Source organism: Ursus maritimus, unplaced genomic scaffold (genome assembly GCF_017311325.1).
Source record: "Ursus maritimus isolate PB19 unplaced genomic scaffold, ASM1731132v1 scaffold_31, whole genome shotgun sequence".
Lineage (NCBI taxonomy): Eukaryota > Metazoa > Chordata > Mammalia > Carnivora > Ursidae > Ursus > Ursus maritimus.
Genome location: NW_024425675.1, coordinates 26,108,996 through 26,127,300, shown reverse-complemented (window position 1 = coordinate 26,127,300; position 18,305 = coordinate 26,108,996). Strand labels below are relative to the sequence as shown.

The 18,305-nt window shown below is 41.3% G+C and overlaps 1 protein-coding gene across 1 annotated transcript in view; it reads right to left on the bottom strand.

The window, feature by feature from the left end:
* Positions 1–18,305, bottom strand: part of KIN (Kin17 DNA and RNA binding protein) — a 34,014-nt gene that overhangs the window by 14,580 nt on the left and 1,129 nt on the right. The window contains exons 2-7 of the mRNA XM_008705417.2: positions 14,719–14,813; positions 10,337–10,380; positions 10,131–10,253; positions 8,927–9,108; positions 6,061–6,109; positions 4,775–4,832 (exon numbers count right to left, since the gene is read on the bottom strand). Coding sequence (XP_008703639.1) covers positions 4,775–4,832; positions 6,061–6,109; positions 8,927–9,108; positions 10,131–10,253; positions 10,337–10,380; positions 14,719–14,813 — 551 coding nt within the window. The remainder of the gene's footprint in view (positions 1–4,774; positions 4,833–6,060; positions 6,110–8,926; positions 9,109–10,130; positions 10,254–10,336; positions 10,381–14,718; positions 14,814–18,305) is intronic.

Below are 18,305 nucleotides of genomic sequence, written 5' to 3'. Positions count from 1 at the left end.
CAGGGTTGTGGGATCGAGCCCCACATCAGGCTCTGTGCTGGGTGGAGTCTGCCTGAGATTCTCTCTCCCTCCCTCCCTGCCTCTCCGGCTCATGCTCTCTCTAAAATAAATAAGTCTTAAAAAAAAAAAAAAGCAAAAGACATTTCTCCAAAGAAGACATATAAATGGCCAAAAAGCACACGGAAAGATGCTTAACATCACTAACCATTAGGGAAATGCAAATCAAAACCACAATGAAACACCACTTCACGTCTCAGGACGGCTGGTATAAGAAAAACACAGAAAACAGGAAGTGTTGGCGAGAATGTGGGGAAGCTGGGACCCTTGCGCTCTGGTGGGAGGGATGTCAACTGGGGCAGCTGCTGTGGCAAGCAGCGAGGCAGAGCCGTCATACGATCCGGCACGCCGCTGCTGGGTCTCTACCCAAAGGGACTGAAAGCAGGGACCTGCACAGGTATCTGAACACCAATGTTCTGAATAGCATCGTTCATGACCGCCCAGGGGTGGGAGTGACTGAATGTACTGACTGACGTAGAGATGAAGCCAATGTGGTGCGTACACACGAAAGGATATTATCCAGCCTTGAAAAGGAAGGAAATTCCAACACGGATGAACCCTGAAGACATCAAAGTGGGTGAAAGAAGCCAGGCAGAAAAAGGCAATCGCTGTATGCTTCCCTTCCCTTCCCAATCCATAGAGACAGAAGGCAGAATGGAGGCTCTGGCGGCTGGGGGCTACCAGGAAAAGGGGAATGAAGTGTTCAATGGGGACAGAGTTTCAGTTTGGGCTGATGAGAAAGTCCGGGAAATGGATGCCGGTGACAGCTGCACAACAGTGTGAAGCTACTTATCGCCACTGACGCGTACGCTTAAAAATGGTGACAACGGTCAACTTTATGTTCTATGTATTTCATCACCCAAAAAAACTAAACTGAACAGAAGAAAAGTTTTCTATCAAGAACATTTATTTGGCGTTATTAAATGTCTACAGCATGACAAGCAATGGGGATAAAAAGATGAACAGAACAGCCCCTCCAGATCTCACGCCAGGGTGGGAGAGCAGACACCAAAGGATATTCCGGGAAGGGAGAACAGTAGACATAAAGGCAAGGAAGAGTGAGCCACAATGGCTCATTTAGGACAACACAAGTAATTTAGCATAACTGGAGGGCAAGGGGTGGGAGAGGCACCGGATCACAGTGGTCACACAGCAGCATGGGCAACAATGACAAGTTATCCCACAGGTGAAAGAAAGTCATTTAGAAAGATCCTTCTGCTTGTAATACCAAGGTTCTACTAGAGCTAAAATGAGTAAGGAAGAATATAAGAAATGCTGACAGAAGAAATTTTGAAGGACAGAAGTCAGTAACACAGAAACCAAAGAAATTACAATATCAAGAAAACAAAAAGTTGGTATTCTAAAAGATAAATAGCAAATTTGAGAGCCTAGATAAAAAGGATATTCTAGAAAATCAAAATTATACAAATTATTGAAATTTATATAATCAAGGTTATAATGAAAAGTTGAATAAACTAATGACCATAACAAAACTGAATCAGTAGTAAAAAGTATTCCCTCGCTTGCAAAAGATACCAGCACAATATTTTACCAAGTTTTACCAAGTTTTCAAACAAGTGATAATGCCTACCCTAAAAACACAAGAGTCCAAAAAGAATACCTACACAAATCATTTTAAGAGTAGAAAATTAAATATCAATCTCAATAATGAACTTTAAAGATGCAAAACAAAATAGTCCATTTTTTTCAGCTGTGTATTATGATTATTATTAATTTTTTTTAGAGAGAGAGAGCTCCCCCCCACCCCCCACCCTGTGCATGAGCCCGCAGAGGGGAGAGGCAGAGGGAGAGGAAGAGAGAGAATCTCGAGCAGACTCCCCACCAAGTGGGGAGGGCAATGCAGGGCTTGATCTCACGACCCTGAGATCATGACCTGAGCTGAAATCAAGAGTCGGACGCTTAACCAACTGAGCCACCCAGGCGCCCCAGCCGTGTATTATATTTAATCTTACACTAGCTGCTCTAACAATAACATCTCTCCTCCCCAAAGATGGTAACAGATTGGAAATGGAACGTTTGCTTCCAGAACAGCCCTAGAATTCTGCTTTCAGTAACTGGAGTGGATCCTAATGCGATTAGAGAAGCCCCAAAACAGAAATGGAAATTTAGTGACCTCTGTTCAAACACTAGAGAAGCAGGGCTTATCTTTGTACCTCAATATAATCTAAAGTATCCATTTTTTATATCTAGATCCTTTTGTTCATTCTCAGTTTTAGACATACAAGAGATATAAATCAACAGGAAAATAAATCTCATCCTCTATACAAATGGGCCATAATTGCAGAAAAAGAAAACTTAGATGAGTCTTTCCATTGAATTATCTGTGACACTATTTATGTGTTATTATAGATACCTGAGACTGAACTCATAGGACTGAGTCAAATAACACTATTTTTACTAATAACATCAGAGCCTGACACTGGGGTACAGAAGGCTAACTAGCAGACCCCAGAGATAACAGGTCCTCGTCCTTGGAGTTAATAAATGTTACCTTATTTGGAAAAGGGTCTCTGCAAATGAGATTAAGTTGTAGATACTGAGATGAGATTATCCTGGGTTGCCTGAGTGGGCTCTCTATGCAACCACATGCATCCTTTTACGAGGCAGATTTGACACAGAGAGAGGTGATGTGAAGATGAGCAAGGAGAAATTTGAAGACACTGCTTCTGAAAACGGAAGGATGCAGCCACAAGCTAAGGAATGCCAGCAGCCACCAGAAGCTGGAAGAGGCAAAGAACGGATTCCCCCCAGAGCCTCCGGAGGAAGCGTGGCCCTGCACATGGCTTGATTTCAGCTCAGGGACACTGACTTCAGACTTCTGGCCTCCAGACACAGAGTAAGTTTCTGTTGTTTCAAGACACTTGGTTTGGGGCGCCTGGGTGGCTCAGTGGGTTAAGCATCTGCCTTCGGCTCAGGTCATGATCCCAGGGTCCCAGGATCAAGCCCCCCATTGGGCTCCCTGCTTGGTGGGGAGTCTGCTTCTCCCTCTGCCCCTCCCCCTGCTCTCTCTCACGTTGCTCTCTGTCTAATAAATAAATAAAATCTTTAAAAAAAAAGATACTTCGTTCATGGTAATTTGTTACAGCAGCCATAGAAAACTAATACAAGGGAGCCCAGTTTGGGGGCCACTGGGACCAATTTTAACATTTTTTTTTTAAAGATTTTTTAAATTTTATTTGACAGAGATAGAGACAGCCAGCGAGAGAGGGAACACAAGCAGGGGGAGTTGGAGAGGAAGAAGCAGGCCCATAGCAGAGGAGCCTGATGTGGGACTCGATCCCAGAACGCTGGGATCACGCCCTGAGCCGAAGGCAGATGCTTAACCGCTGTGCCACCCAGGCGCCCCGACCAATTTTAACATTTATCTACACTTAGGAATAGCAAATAATAAAGGAGAATGGTGAGAAACACGTACGGGTCTAAAACCATAAGGCACTTGTGATTTGGTGTATTTGAATCTGTTTTCCAGCTCATATCCTACCGATTTTTTGAAAAGAATTTTCTTTTCAGATGTACTGTATATGGAACCCAACTAACCACCTCCTTCATGGTATCTAATGTCAGTGTCAATTCTGAAACATTTAGATCAAGGTGAAGAGCCCTGGCAAGCCATTCCGTGGCAGTAATGCATTGCTCTGTCTATTTCCTTCCCTTCTGGCCACTTATCTAGTTGTGCAAAGAAGCACTAGCCTATAAATTAACCAAGAAAACTGAGTGAGGTCTTAAATAAACAACATATAACATACTAAGTAAAATAACAAATATTGGCCAATTCAAAACTAAATTCTGGTCGACGCTGGGAAGTACCAGTAGGAAGGTACCTTCCCGACTATCTTATTGTTTTGTTTAATCTCCATAACCAAACTGGACACACTGCACATCACTGATAGCGAATAAATATTTGGTGAAGGAACTGATAAGAACCGCAAGAGAAGAGAACGTGAAAAGGGAACAGAAGCACCTGACCACACGCTATGCCAGGGTTTGGCAAACTCCAACCTGAGGGCCAAACGCAGCCTGCTGCCTGTATTTAGAAGATTTTACTGGAATACAGCCACGTTCATTTGTTTTGACACGTTGTCTGCGGCTGCGTTCTCTCTCCGACGGCAGTCAAGTGGTTGTGACAAAGACGTATGGCCAATAATGCCTAAAATATTTACTATGTGGCCTTTTACAGACAAGCTTGGTCAGGCCCCGCTCGGCTACGACACCAGGCAGCAGGGAGGGCAGCTAGGAGGGCGTGCCTCCTGCTACATTTACACTGTTCTAAGGGCTAAGAAGGTCGGAGAATAACCTAGTCTCTGTTCTCACAAAATCTTAACACACTAGGCAGAACAAAGACTGTATACCCCAGCTCATATTTAAACTTGGTAAGTGGGCTGTGATAGAAAAATCAACAGCACTGCCATAGCACAGGGGGACCCATTATGTGGAGAAGGACTCACGGAGAAGCAAAAACTTGTCACGTGGGCATTTAATCAGAATGAGCCTTTCCTCAGAAGCACCACATCATCATGGGCAGGTAAGGAAAAAACAGCTGCTAACCAACAAAACAAAACCACCGCCAACAAAAACGAGACAAAGAAGAAAATTACAACCAGAAAAAAAAAATTCCCAATCCTGCAGCTTTTAAAATGTAGTACTCAACATCTCACAAAAATTCTCAAGCTCTAAGGTGCCTGTTCACGGAGCTCACCTGGATTTGGATGACGTTGCTGCTGAACTGCAAGCTCCTTTATTCAAATTAAATGTAACTGGAAGAAAAACAAATGATATTTTTTTACATGTATATTTCATCACATATATAATATACATATATATAAATGTATGTGAGTGTGTATGTGTATATATTTCAGGAAAATTATAAAACTTATCAGATAAGTCACCATGATATATCCACATAGAAGCTCATGGACATTTTGAATAAACGAGAGCTGGAACGCTCCTATCCAGAGATGATGAATTCCTGCGGATAATACTGAGCAGATGCTCAGAGGTGGGTAAGATCTACATGTGATCGAGCTATAGGGGACAGCCTTGGCCACCCCCCCCCCGCCTCCATGGCTCCCTCTCCCCACGCTAAGGGGACAGGACTCCAATTTTGTTTAGGTGTTTATTATACCTCTTATACATGTTTTGGAGGATGCTAGAGTCTGAATGTATCCCCCTAAAATTGATCTGTTGAAAAGCTAATGCCCAAAGTGATGGGATTAGGAATTGGGGGGCTTTGGGAGGTGATTAGTAAGGTTCCTTCAGCCAAGGTAAGCCAATCGAGATGATCCCACTTTCTTTCCCAGTGGCTGTGCTTGAGGTGGAGGCTGCTATGGACTGGCCAGTGATATTCAAAAGGAAGTCTGCTGGCAGGAGGAGTGTCTTCTCGGAAAAGTTTCCTTGCTCACAGGGCACCCCAGAAGAGATGCCCTCTGTCATCCTCTGGACAATGCTGGGTGTGCACACGATGGCCAAGAGTGCCGAAGCACCCTTGTGCCCAGCTGTTGACGGATGGCATGGCATCCAGAACCGCCATATCTCTGGGGACTCTTCTCCCGGCAAGGTATTCCCTTATTATTTAGGCTAATTTTAGTCGGTTTTGTTACTTGCAGCTGAAAGCATCCTACCTGATTCATTGTTACCTTTTCATAAATCAGTAAAAAGAATGCAGTCCCAGAAAGATTATATGTCTTCCCTCCAAACACGCTGCTAGTTTTTGGCAGAGCCAATACAAAATCATCTATATTAAAAGAATAAGGGGCGCCTGGGTGGCACAGCGGTTAAGCGTCTGCCTTCGACTCAGGGCGTGATCCCAGTGTTATGGGATCGAGCCCCACATCAGGCTCCTCCGCTATGAGCCTGCTTCTTCCTCTCCCACTCCCCCTGCTTGTGTTCCCTCTCTCGCTGGCTGTCTCTATCTCTGTCGAATAAATAAATAAAAAATCTTTAAAAAAAAAAAAAAAAAAGAATAAGAAAAAAAGTAAAAAGTACCTTTTTCTTCATCATTTTCTCTGCTTAATTCTGTAAAAATAGGAGCCTCCTAAAAGGAAAAAAAAGAGAGAGAGAGAGAGTATGAAGGTTTGGTTCACAGTGCATTTACTATCAATATTCAATAGTCCCAAATTATGACTTGCTACCCATGTTGCAAGGCAGCTCCAACATGCAGCTCTAAAATGATTAAGATCCAGCCACCTGGGTGGCTCAGTCGGTTAAGCATCTGCCTTCAGCTCAGGTCATGATCCCAGAACCCTGGGATTGAGTCCTGCATCAGGCTCCCTGCTCAGTGGGGAGTCTGCTTCTCCCTCCCCCCTGCTCATTCTCTCTCTCTCTCTCTCAAATAAATAAATGAAATCTTTAAAAAAAATAAAATAAAATAATGAAGATCCTAGTTAAGAAATTATATGTACTGCAAATATTCTTTAACTGAGAATTATTCTAAAGAGGAAAAAAGTGGCTTCTCTGTATCACATCGCAGAAGCTTACCTACATTTTTATTTCTACTACAATTTAAACAGGAAACAACATAAAACAATAAACCTTAAGAATTCTAGCTAGAGGATGGGGCGCCTGAGTGGCTCAGTCGGTTAAGCATCTGCCTTCAGCTCAGGTCATGATCCCAGGGTTCTGGGATGGAGCCCTGCATCAAGTCCCTTTCTCCTCTCCCTTCCTCTGCTCATGCTCTCTTTTGCCCACTCTCTCTAATAAATAAATAAAATCTTAAAAAAAAAAAAAAAGAATTTTAGCTAGAGGATTGCTTTAAAAAGCAAAACCCTTCTACACTGTGGGATAGTTTAGTGTAAGATCAAGGGCCTAAGGCTAACTCAGACAGAACTGCAGGTCAAACGCACGTCTGTACATTATTAACTTCGTCACCTGTCAATCTCACGATCTCCCTATACCTCGATTTTTTCTGTCTTTACAACAGGAACAATATGCATATTTAGAGGTGTCATAAGGATAAAATAGGATAAAATAAAGGAGGCATTTAGCATAATGCCTGCAATAGTGTTTGATAAATGTTAATTGTTCTTTCTACTAACAAAAATGTTGTTCTTGAGATCCTGCTGAGATACTCTTTTCTCCATTAGGATCTCACAAAGGAAGGTGAAAGACATGACGTTACTTTTTAAAAATTGGTAATATTTAGCAGTGCAATGAAGAAGTCCTGATCAGTAGGACTTCCCCTGCCGTTTAGGGGAAGATGCTATTTATACTTGAAAAGTACGAATTAACGTGAAGATTTTAGTGGAATTAAGCTACAATGTTACAAAACAATGCTATTCCAAAAAGTAAATCAATTTCCTCTGTACAAGATGTGATCCTTCTTGATTTCCACAATAGGAAATTACCATTTTCCTTCTATTGAAAACAGAGGTTTAAGTATTAAAAAGGTGAGAGAATCACAAGAATAAGAAGCTTTCAATCTCAGGAAGGGGTTTAAATTTGACAATACAGCAGTTTAACCATTGTTTTTATTTTAATTTAATACAGAAAACTCCTCAAAGACTGTGAATACACGCATATGAATACATGCATGTGGAAACAGTACCATAATACACATGCACATGCATCGCTTATCGAGGAGGTCAACTAACATGGTTGACTCATGTTAGTTGACTCATCAACGGATCTTTACTTTCTTATTGCTGGCTACTTCCTGCATCACGCCGCACTAAACAGCTTCACTAAGGCATATACACTAATTATCAGAGCGGCTGTATTCACCAGAGCCAGAAACTGAAAACAAGCTGCATGTTTCTCACCAGGAGAATGGATAAACTGTGTGATAGTCATAAAATGGAATAGCAGACGTCACTTTAAAAAAAAAAAAGAGTTAAATACTGATAGGAAAGAACACAGGTACAGGAAACATAAAGAACGTTCTGAGTTACAGAAGCCAGACAGAGAGTATACGGTATGATCACATTTCTACAAAGTTCAAGAACACACTAACAGATAATCAATAGTGGTATATTAGAACCCTCGTTCCTTCTTGGGGGATGGGGAATATTAACGGGAATGACTATGACCCTGGCAACGGTCTATATCTTGATCTGGGCGGTCACTACATAGGCCATCCGCCCATCCATCTAAAGACACATACATGTGTAAAATTTCATTGAGCTGTCACCTCAAGATTAACGTCCATCATACACTTTATCACATGTATCTTATACCACGATAAGGTCTTTAAAAATACTAAATGGCTGGTAGTTTCACATATGTACTAAGTTATGTTTTCCTGTACACACATAACTTTTGGTATACAAGCAGCGTGAGCAGGGAGTTTTTACCTTCTATTTACTGCTCTATCCCCAGTGCCTGGAAGAAGGCCTAGAAGAAGGGGGTACCCAATAAACATTTGTTAAAATAAATGCCTTACTCTACTTATTCCAACACCTGAACCACCTGAACCATGTCCTCCTTCCCCGATTTGTCTGGGTTTTGCCCACTGATTATTCAAGCCCAGAGGCTGCATCTACCTTCGGATACTCCGCATCCTCCCCAGGCTGGGGCGAGTGCTGGCCCTCTAGGTTCCCACACCGTGTTTAACTCCAGCACTGCATTAATTCCAGCCAAGTGATGTCATCTGCTCTGTCTTCCCCATTAGCTATCGCCTGTGCCTTAGGGATAAGGAAACCAAGGTCTGGAAGATTATATAATTCTATAACACTGTGAGTCAGTAAGTTAGGAACTGAACCCAGCTTTGTCTTCACTCCAAAACCTGGGCTTTTATACTTGGCCACCTTCTTTCTCCTCTTAATTAAGGAACAAGACCTACAAATGTCAATTCAATGCTTAAGAATTTTGCTTGAGACCTTTTTCTGTTGCCTCCTGGAATGATATTGTTGCCCACCTGTTCTTTCCCTTCCAGGCCTCTTCTCACTTGTTCTTCAATAAATTTGGCTGTTTTTTCCTCATCATCAAGGTCCTGCTTCTTCTTTTTCTCTAGTTCCAGTTGCCGGCGGATAGTTTCTGGGTCCCTGTCTATGTACTGAATATACCAGCCTTTTGGGGTCTCATCCACCTTGCACAAACCTTAAAAGAAAGACAAACTTGTATACAATCAAAAGTAAAAGTAAATACAAATGTGTTCTATCTCTGCGTCATATGCTTATTCATTCAAATACATTCCCTCGAACACATTCAAACACACAAATTCATGCAGCACACAAATTTTCCATATTCACAGCTGATGAAACTTGGATATTTTAAGTGGAATATTTTATCTCCTCAGACAGAAAAAATTATTATTCTTATTTGTAACTAGCTAGGTTAAGTCAACTATGTAAGCAAGGTAAACATGTGAAAGAAGTATTACCTCGCTTAGTAATTATTTAACTGTGTCTAAGTAGTTAACATCCAAGGAGTACGTGATATTCTGCTGACTTAACTAAGTAGAAATTTTCCCCATAAAATGGAATAAAGTAACACACTGAATAAGTAATATATTGACACAAAATTTCTTCCTCTTCTCTTCTACCGAGCTTCAGCCTATGAAGATCAGAAATGGAATAAACTGCAATAAATTGTTTAAAAGCTCCGTGGGGTGCCTAGATAGCAGAGTCCCTTACGAGTCTGACTCTTGATTTCAGCTCAGGTCATGATCTCAGGGTCAGGAGATGGAGACCCACGTCGGGCTCCCTACTAAGTGTGGAGTCTGCTTCAGACTCTCCCTCTGCCCCTCCCGCTCGTGTTCTCTCTCTCTAAAATAAATAACTATTTAAAAAAATAAAGAAATAAAAAGCTCCTTAAGCAGGGGTAACAAAAGTTTCTGAAAGTAAAATGAATATGGGGGTAAAAAAGGGGAAGGACTGATAGTAATTCTTACCCCAGATGAGAGGCTGCTTCGGTCACACGTCTTTGCCCTATCAAAGAACTATTCCAGATGCTCACGTTCAAGTGTAACACACGCAGTCAAGCCCGGGAGATTACGCTCCTCTCCACCAGTTCGTAACTGCCCTACTTGTCCTCGTTTCCGTAAATTTACACAGAAACTGTGACAATTCTCTCTCCACCGGAGCCACATAACCGCTAATGAAATCCTGGTTTATGCTTACCCTCTCTGCCCAGCCACTTAGTGAAATCAGTCAGGGTCTCCCACTGAGTGGCGTTCATATGGATGTGCTCTCGGTGGCTGATATACTCGTTATAAACGATGTTGTTGTGAACTCTCTTAGTGCCTAAGAACAAAACATGACACTGTCAGTTCTGCGCAGGTTATAACATCATGACGTTATTATATTCACAGTGCCCAGATGCTCACCAAAGCGTCTCCTGAGAAGTTCTAGGAAGTCATTTCGGAATTCCCTAATAAGGAAAGAAAAGAGAGCATTAGGGTAATTCTAAACATAAAGCATCCTCTTCCTGAAATGGGAGCCACCATACAGTGTGAATGCCCAAATGATATACAAAACATCTATGTGAATATCTGTTACGAACCCTTAAAAACTGAAAAAGGAACGGGGGCGCCTGGGTGGCACAGCGGTTAAGCGTCTGCCTTCGGCTCAGGGCGTGATCCCGGCGTTCTGGGATCGAGCCCCACATCAGGCTCTGGGATCGAGCCCCACATCAGGCTCTTCCGCTATGAGCCTGCCTCTTCCTCTCCCACTCCCCCTGCTTGTGTTCCCTCTCTCGCTGGCTGTCTCTATCTTTGTCGAATAAATAAATAAAATCTTAAAAAAAAAAAATTGAAAAAGGAACGAATCCCAAAAGACTATAGCTTTCAAGAGCTACAGTCAAAAGTCAATCTGGAGTTGAAACTTTAGCCTTGGCTGAGCAGCTGTAACCAAAGTGACTATAGTCTTTGCAGAGGCTCCTTCATCAGGTCTCTTAATGCTACTGAATGTGTCATAACACCACCTTTTTGATGGTAACAGAACTTCCCTTACTCCACGGGAGACTGGCACTTACTGTCTCCCTCTGCACTGAGTACACTGTGCTAAGTCCAGGTAAACATAGGTGACTAAAACAGAAATCTCGACCCACGTTACAATCTAGCAGAAGCAATCAAAACAGAAATCACACTGCAAAAGAGATGTAATAAACTATCAGGGGAGTCAGGGAGGTGCCCAGAGGTGATCTCTAATATGGGTGGTGAAGTATAAATAGGACTTTAGAGGTGTAGAGGAAGAGAAGGCCTTTCCCAGCTGGCAGAGAGACACGAAAGCACAGCATCTGGGAAATGATAATCTAATTGAGCTAATGTTGAGAGTAGGTAGAAATGAGGGAAAGAACAACTAACGGGGCAGGGGTGGAAGACACAGCTGGAAAATACTGGTGGGGCTAATCTGTGAAGTACTGTGAACGTCATGCTAAGGAGGGTGCGTTTTATGCGTGCAGTGGAAAAGCACCAAATAATTTATTTAGGAATTAGTCTGTGAAAATCTATGATTTAGAAAGATAATCCTGTAGAAAGTACAGAACAAGAATTCTCAGTGTGGTCCCCAGAACAGCGGCATCGACATACATCACTTGGGAACTAGATAGAAACGCCAAGTCTCCGGCCCCACGTCAGATCTGCTGACTCAGAACGTGCCACCACGGTCATAAGCCCTCCAGCTGATTCGGGTGCAGGTAGTGGTTCGTGATCCGCGGGCATAAGACATGAACAGGAGGGGCAGAAGCTGCGGCTGAGAGTTCAGGGAGGCAGTCACAGAATGAATTTAGGCGAGAGATGATGAGAACTATCACTAGAGCCATGAGAATGGAGAGGATGCAGGTTTAACAGTCACTGTAGAGAAGAATCGACAACAGGGACTTCCCAGCCTGGCATACGCAGGTATCAGCCAGCCCAGGATAACAAGCAGGTGTGGTGGACAGAATACTGCCTTTAGCTTTAAAATGTTGGCTCTGAGAGAGCCTTCAGAAATACAGAACTGGGGCGCCTGGGTAGCGCAGTCGTTAAGCATCTGCCTTCGGCTCAGGGTGTGATCCCAGAGTTCTGTGATCGAGCCCGACATCAGGCTCCTCCGCTGCGAGCCTGCTTCTTCCTCTCCCACTCCCCCTGCTTGTGTTCCCTCTCTCACTGGTCGTCTCTGTCAAATAAATAAATAAAATCTTAAAAAAAAAAAAAAAGAAATATAGAACTGTGCAGAAAAAAAAAACTACAACTTAAGACAGATGTTAGGAATGAGCGGTAAGATGTAAGAGTCATCCGCCATAAAGGTTAACAGCTGGAAGAACAACAAACTCCTGCAGCCTGTGTACTATGGAGGGAAGGAAGCCGAGTGGGCAACATTCTTGCCCTTGAAGAGCTGGGAGGACAGGTAGAGGGGTTAAGAAAGAAAGTCAGCAGAGGGAGGAGTAGGAAAGAATGGAAAACAGAGAGATGTTTGTGGACAGTTAAGAGCATTATGCACCAAAAAAAAGATAAAGGGGAAGATGGAAAGAGGCATGAGCAACCCTTCAGGAGGCTGGTGGAGGCGGAGGGCAGCTGCCATGGATGCAGTGAACGGGGGTGGAGAGGAAGGCCCCAGTGTGCATGGCTCTCGCCAGAACGGTATTTCCCCAAATGTGGCACATGCAGCCCAGTGGTATTCCAGATGGTCTTAGGTGGTTCACAGATAAATCTTGTTTGCCTTTTTCACTGTGCTACTTGCCTTGATGGCACAAAAGCCAGGCATCTTAGCCTGGTCAAGGCAGTGGGCAGTGAGGCCACACTGTCCTAGCGACCCAGGTCATCTTCATGGGCAGGCACTCGCAGTGAAAGTCAATGTCGGTTTCATCGAATGTCCTGGATAACAATATCATTAACAGTATTAAATCTCACCCTTTGGGGCTATGTCTTTCCACTGTCCTGTGTGATCAAACAGGGTTATGAATAAACCACTTCCGCTGCTGGACAGTGGTTGTCTTGAGCGAAGTACGTGTGTGATTGTTTGAGCCATGAGCCGAACCACCTTTTTCCATGGAGCACCAATTTATTGGAAAGAATGACTGACAAATCAACCATGATTACTCCAAATTGGTTATTCCGTAGATATTTTCTCAAAAATAAACAACGGGAGCCTTGTCATGTCAAGGAAAACAATGGACAGTATTTGTTGCCAATGATAAAATTTGAGCTTTCGAGCAAAAATTTGAATCTGGTAAATTAACATCGGCCACTGGGAATTGACATACTTTCCCAAACTTAAAGACATTTCTGATGACACTGATGCTGACATTAATAAATCTGACTTTATGCTATTATGGAACGAAATGTATCATCATTCAGAATACTCAGTGAGCCAATGTTTTCCAAATGACAAATGCATGATGATATAAGATCATGCATGGGTACGAGATCCATTTAAAGTGAAAGACGGAGGGGTCACAGTCTAATAGAATGCGAAATGTTCACTGATGTGGTTTCGGATTCCGCACTGCAACTCATCTTCAAGAAACTACCACGCCAGGGCAGCCTGGGTGGTTCAGCCGGTTGAGCCACTGACTCTTGACTTCGGTTCTGGTCGTGATCTCAGGGTCCCAGGATCGAGCCCTGCGTCTCAGCAGAGAGTCTGCTTGTGGATTCTATATGCCCCCCCCAAGCCCACCCCCCCGCTTGTGCAGAGGCTTGCACAATCTCTAAAATTATAATAAATAAATCTTTTTAAAAAAAGGTTTAAGAAAGAACCATGACACTGTGTTTTAATGTAGTGTCAAAGAAGAATATCCAAACTTGTCTGAAAAAGGCTATTAAAATATTCCCTCATTCCAACTGTACATCTATGAACAGGGTGGGCTTTCTTTACGCGCTTCACCCAAAACACTTTGAAACAGACAGAGCACAGAAGCAGTTGTGGAACCAAGTGTCTTCTATTAAGTAAGACATTGGAGAGATTTGCAAAAGTATAAACAATGTCACCCTTATTTTTTTGTTTTGTTTTGTTTTAGAAAAGACAGGCTTTTTAAATTAAAAAATTCATTTATTTTAACCTGTAATAGGTTTACTATTATTTTAAATAAATACATTAATTTTTTCATTTTTAATCCCTAATTTACAAATAGCAATATATCAATATCAAACATAAACAAAAGCTCTCTGGGACTCTTCAATTATTTTTTAGGGTGTAAAGGGGTCCTAAGACCAAAAGGTCTAGAACTTTGTAAAGAAAGAGTTATACAGAAGCAAAACTAAACATTATAGTAATAATAATTAACAGCTATTAATCGAGTACTGGGTGCTCTTCTTCTAAACACTTTAAAAGTATTAACTGATTCATCTTTATGTAAACTCTCTAAAATAAAGCGAACAATTGGAAGGCAGTGCTGTTTTTAGTCCCATTTTATAGATGAGCAGACAAAAGCATAGACAGATGTAAGTGGGTCAGCCAGTCACAAAGCTCATGAGTAGAGAAGCCTGGATTTGCAGGGTTTAAGGCAGGCAGTCTGACTCCAGAGCTGTGCTCTGAGCCATAACCGAGTGAGAAACAAAGGTAGTTTTTTATGTTTGAAGTGCAAGACTAAATGGTGAGAACCACTTTTGCAATAATTTCACACTACAACAAACTGTCAAAGGAAAACAAAACCTGAGCACAGGATAATATAGCTATGGTGTTAATGTGTAAGGAATGAATGGAGCTCCCAATATAGAAAATACTAAGCATCTACTAAATGTCCAACTGAATAAAACTTATGAGAAAAGGATTTCTTCACGTTACTTACTCTGAAAAATAATCCATAAACTGCTGGGGATTTTCAGAAGCCAGCAAGAGTTGTCTCTGATGAGATTCAGACATACAGTGACATTTGAAGCCATTCTACAAAAATGGAAAGGTAGTAGTTACATTCTGATTTAGGTCATCAAAATGAGCCCTAATTGAATCAACCCTAAAAAGCTGCTCTTTGATGATAACAGTAAAAAAAAAAAAAAAAGAAAAAAGAAAAAGAAAAAAGAAAAAGAAAAGAAAAAAGAAAAAGAAAGAAAAGAAAAGAAAAGAAAAGAGGGAAAAATTCACTAGCTCTAAGCACACTTATTTTTATTTAAAAGTTTACGAGGTTGAGTTATGCAACCCTGCTAATTAAAGAATAATCCCAGATTAAAGAGACAGAAAAACAGTATTTGGAAAACAGACACTAGTAAGAAGCATGACAGGACACAGTACCAGAAGAGTGACTTTCTTTTTTAAATCACTTTGACAAATTTTATTGAGCACCTACTTCATGTAGTGCTGTGCGAACGCAGATGGAATGACGTAAAATGGGCCAGTAGTGAATTTCCATCAAGGGGACAATTTTCCCTCTGTTTTAGTTCATTATCTAAAATACACTGCGGCATATTACAGAAACCTCATGTTAAATACACTGAACCTGTATCTTCTTCAGATGACTATAAAAAAATTACAAGTCTTGACTTTGTATCTACTCAACATTTACTACTCAACTTAACATTTATAACTGATTCTTCACTAGAAAGAGAAATGAAAAATGTGTCTCTCCTCCCGTATTCCCCATCTCAGTGAATCGCACACCCACAGCCAGGACCCTAGAGCCAGGCACCCTCGAGTCCTCCTCTATGCCTGCCTTCCGTGTATCACTAAGTCCACTCTTGGCCTCCTTAACAACTCTTCTTCTGCTCCTCGGCTCAATCCCATGCAACTGGCCTGATGTCAACACTCCATCTTGCTTAGCCTCCCGAGCTTTGGCCACCCACAGACTACCTACACTATTCTTGCCTCATCTGTGTAGTACCTGTGAATTACTCTTACTTAAATGTATCTTAAAAGGAAACTTCGTATCAGTCTCATAATGAAAAACCAGTACTACTTTCCATAAACTGAAAATAAATCAATAAAATGAAAACAAAATGATGTTATTAAATTCTAGAAACCCAAGAGAGTGGATGGGCAGGAGGGGATACTCTGGATCTGACATACTTCCCCTTCAATCTTACAATACTGAGAGATGGGAAACAGGGGAGGACCTTGGAGGGGCCAACTTTCTCTTCCACCCTCCCAGGTAGGGAAGGCAACGAAAAGATATGAAGGCAAATAGGACAGAACCACTACAAGCGTCTTACTCTGAAATTGGTATCTAAAGGAAAGAATTAAGCTTTTATCCTCCTTTTCCCATAGAAACTATATTTTAGGGTAACATTTAAGGATAACCAAAGAGCCCTAGTTAATGAGAAAAAGCTCATTTTTATAAAAGAATGGTAGCCAATAATACATTTAGAAAAAACAGAAAAATAACCACTTTGCAACTCTTAAGGCAATAATAGACTCAAGCAAGGATGCTAAAACACCTTAGTAAAAGGTTGATGGGAAACTAGATATATCCTTTACTAGTTACTTGCTCATGCAAGAGGGAAAATATTACACTCTAACATTACTTTACAGGCTGTCATATTTACAATCTTAGCACTATCAGACATTATGGGCTTCCTTATGTGATGTAATATGAAATACACAGGATCACCTATCAAGTTGTCTTCCCCAAAATATTTCACCTGAACCTAATCAAGCCTTCTGCTCTAAGTTCCGGTTTACAGAAACTATAAGTTAGAGAAAGAAGGTCAAAAACAACCACAAGAAAACTTAACTGTTTCACACCAGAAAGTGGTAATGCTCCAAGGCAATTACTGGCCTAGTCTCTTCAAGTCAATGTCAGAAAAACAACTGAACATCAAAGATATGGAAGCAATCAAGCATCCACTGCTACATGAAGAAGATGGATAAAGAAGACACACACAATGGAATAGTACTCAGCTATAAAAAAGAATGAGATCTTGCCATTTGTGACAATATGGATGGACCTAGAGGGTCTTATATCTCTGAAATAAGTCAGAGAAAGGCAAATTTCCTAGGATTTCACCTATATGTGGAATCTAAAAAGCAAGTGGATAAACAAAACAAAAGCAATCAATCAGACCTATAAATACAGAGAACAAACCAATGGTTGCCAGAGGGAGAGGATAGGGGGGGTAGATGGGCAAAACGGGGAAAGGGGAGTGGGAGATACAGGCTTCCAGTGATGGAATGAATATGTCATGGGAATAAAAGGTACACCTTGGGGAATATAGTCAATGGTATTGTAAAAATGTTGTATGGTGACAGATGATCACTACAGTTGTGGTGAACACAGCATAAGGTATAAACTTGCAGTATATAGCATAAGGTATAAATTATGTTGTACACCTGAAACTAACGTAACTAATGTAATCTGTGTGTAATGTGTGCCAATTATACACATACAAAAAAATATAAAAAAAGAAAAATAATTTGGGTTTCGGGGGTGGGGTGGGAGAAAGGGTGAGGGAAGTGGGTTCTATACTCAGTTTAGAATTGAGAGAGAATTAAAAGTCCTAATAACCCAAGAGCAGAAAGTTTTAAGGAAATGAAACCATTCTCTATGATACTATAATGATGGATATATGTTATTATACATTTTTAAAATGATTTTATTTATTTGACAGAGAGAGAGAAAGCCAGCGAGAGAGGGAACACAAGCAGGGGGAGTGGGAGAGGAAGAAGCAGGCTCCCAGTGGAGCAGGGAGCCCGATGCGGGGCTTGATCCCAGGACCCTCGGATTACGCCCTGAGCCGAAGAGAGACGCCTAATGACTGAGCCACCCAGGCACCCCTGTTATTATACTTTTGTCCAAACCCATAGAATGTCCAACATCAAGAGTGAACCCTACTATAAACTATAGACTTTGGTGATGATGATGTGTCAGTATAGCTTTGATTGTAACAAAGTACTACTTTGTTGCAAGATGCTGATCGTGGGGAAGCTGTACATATGTGGAGCCTGGGTGTGTATGGGATATCTCCGCACCTTCCGCTCATTATTGTTGTGAACCTAAAATTGCTCTAAAAAAAATAACCTATTTTTAAAAGTCCTAATAACAAATCCAATTCATACCTTTTGATTCGATCTTGGTTTGAAAAAAACTTTTAAAAAGCATTTGTGGGAACAAGTGAGGACATGTGAATATGGAGTGTGTATCAGATGACATAAGGGAGTTTTTATTAATTTTGTTATGTGGGATGACGTATTTTGTGGCTATGTAGAAAAATATCCAAATATCTTAGAGATGCATACTTAAGTATTTAGAGATGAAATATCCCGATGTTTGCAATTTACTTTAAAATATTTCTGAAAAAAGTAAAGATAGGCAAGTTGCTTAAAATGTTAAATATGGGTAATAGATATACAAATGTTCATTGTACTAGTCTCTAGTTTTCTGTGTGAGAATTTCATCTTGACTATTAAAAAGAAAGAACTGGAGAGAAAAATGAAAAAGAAAAACTG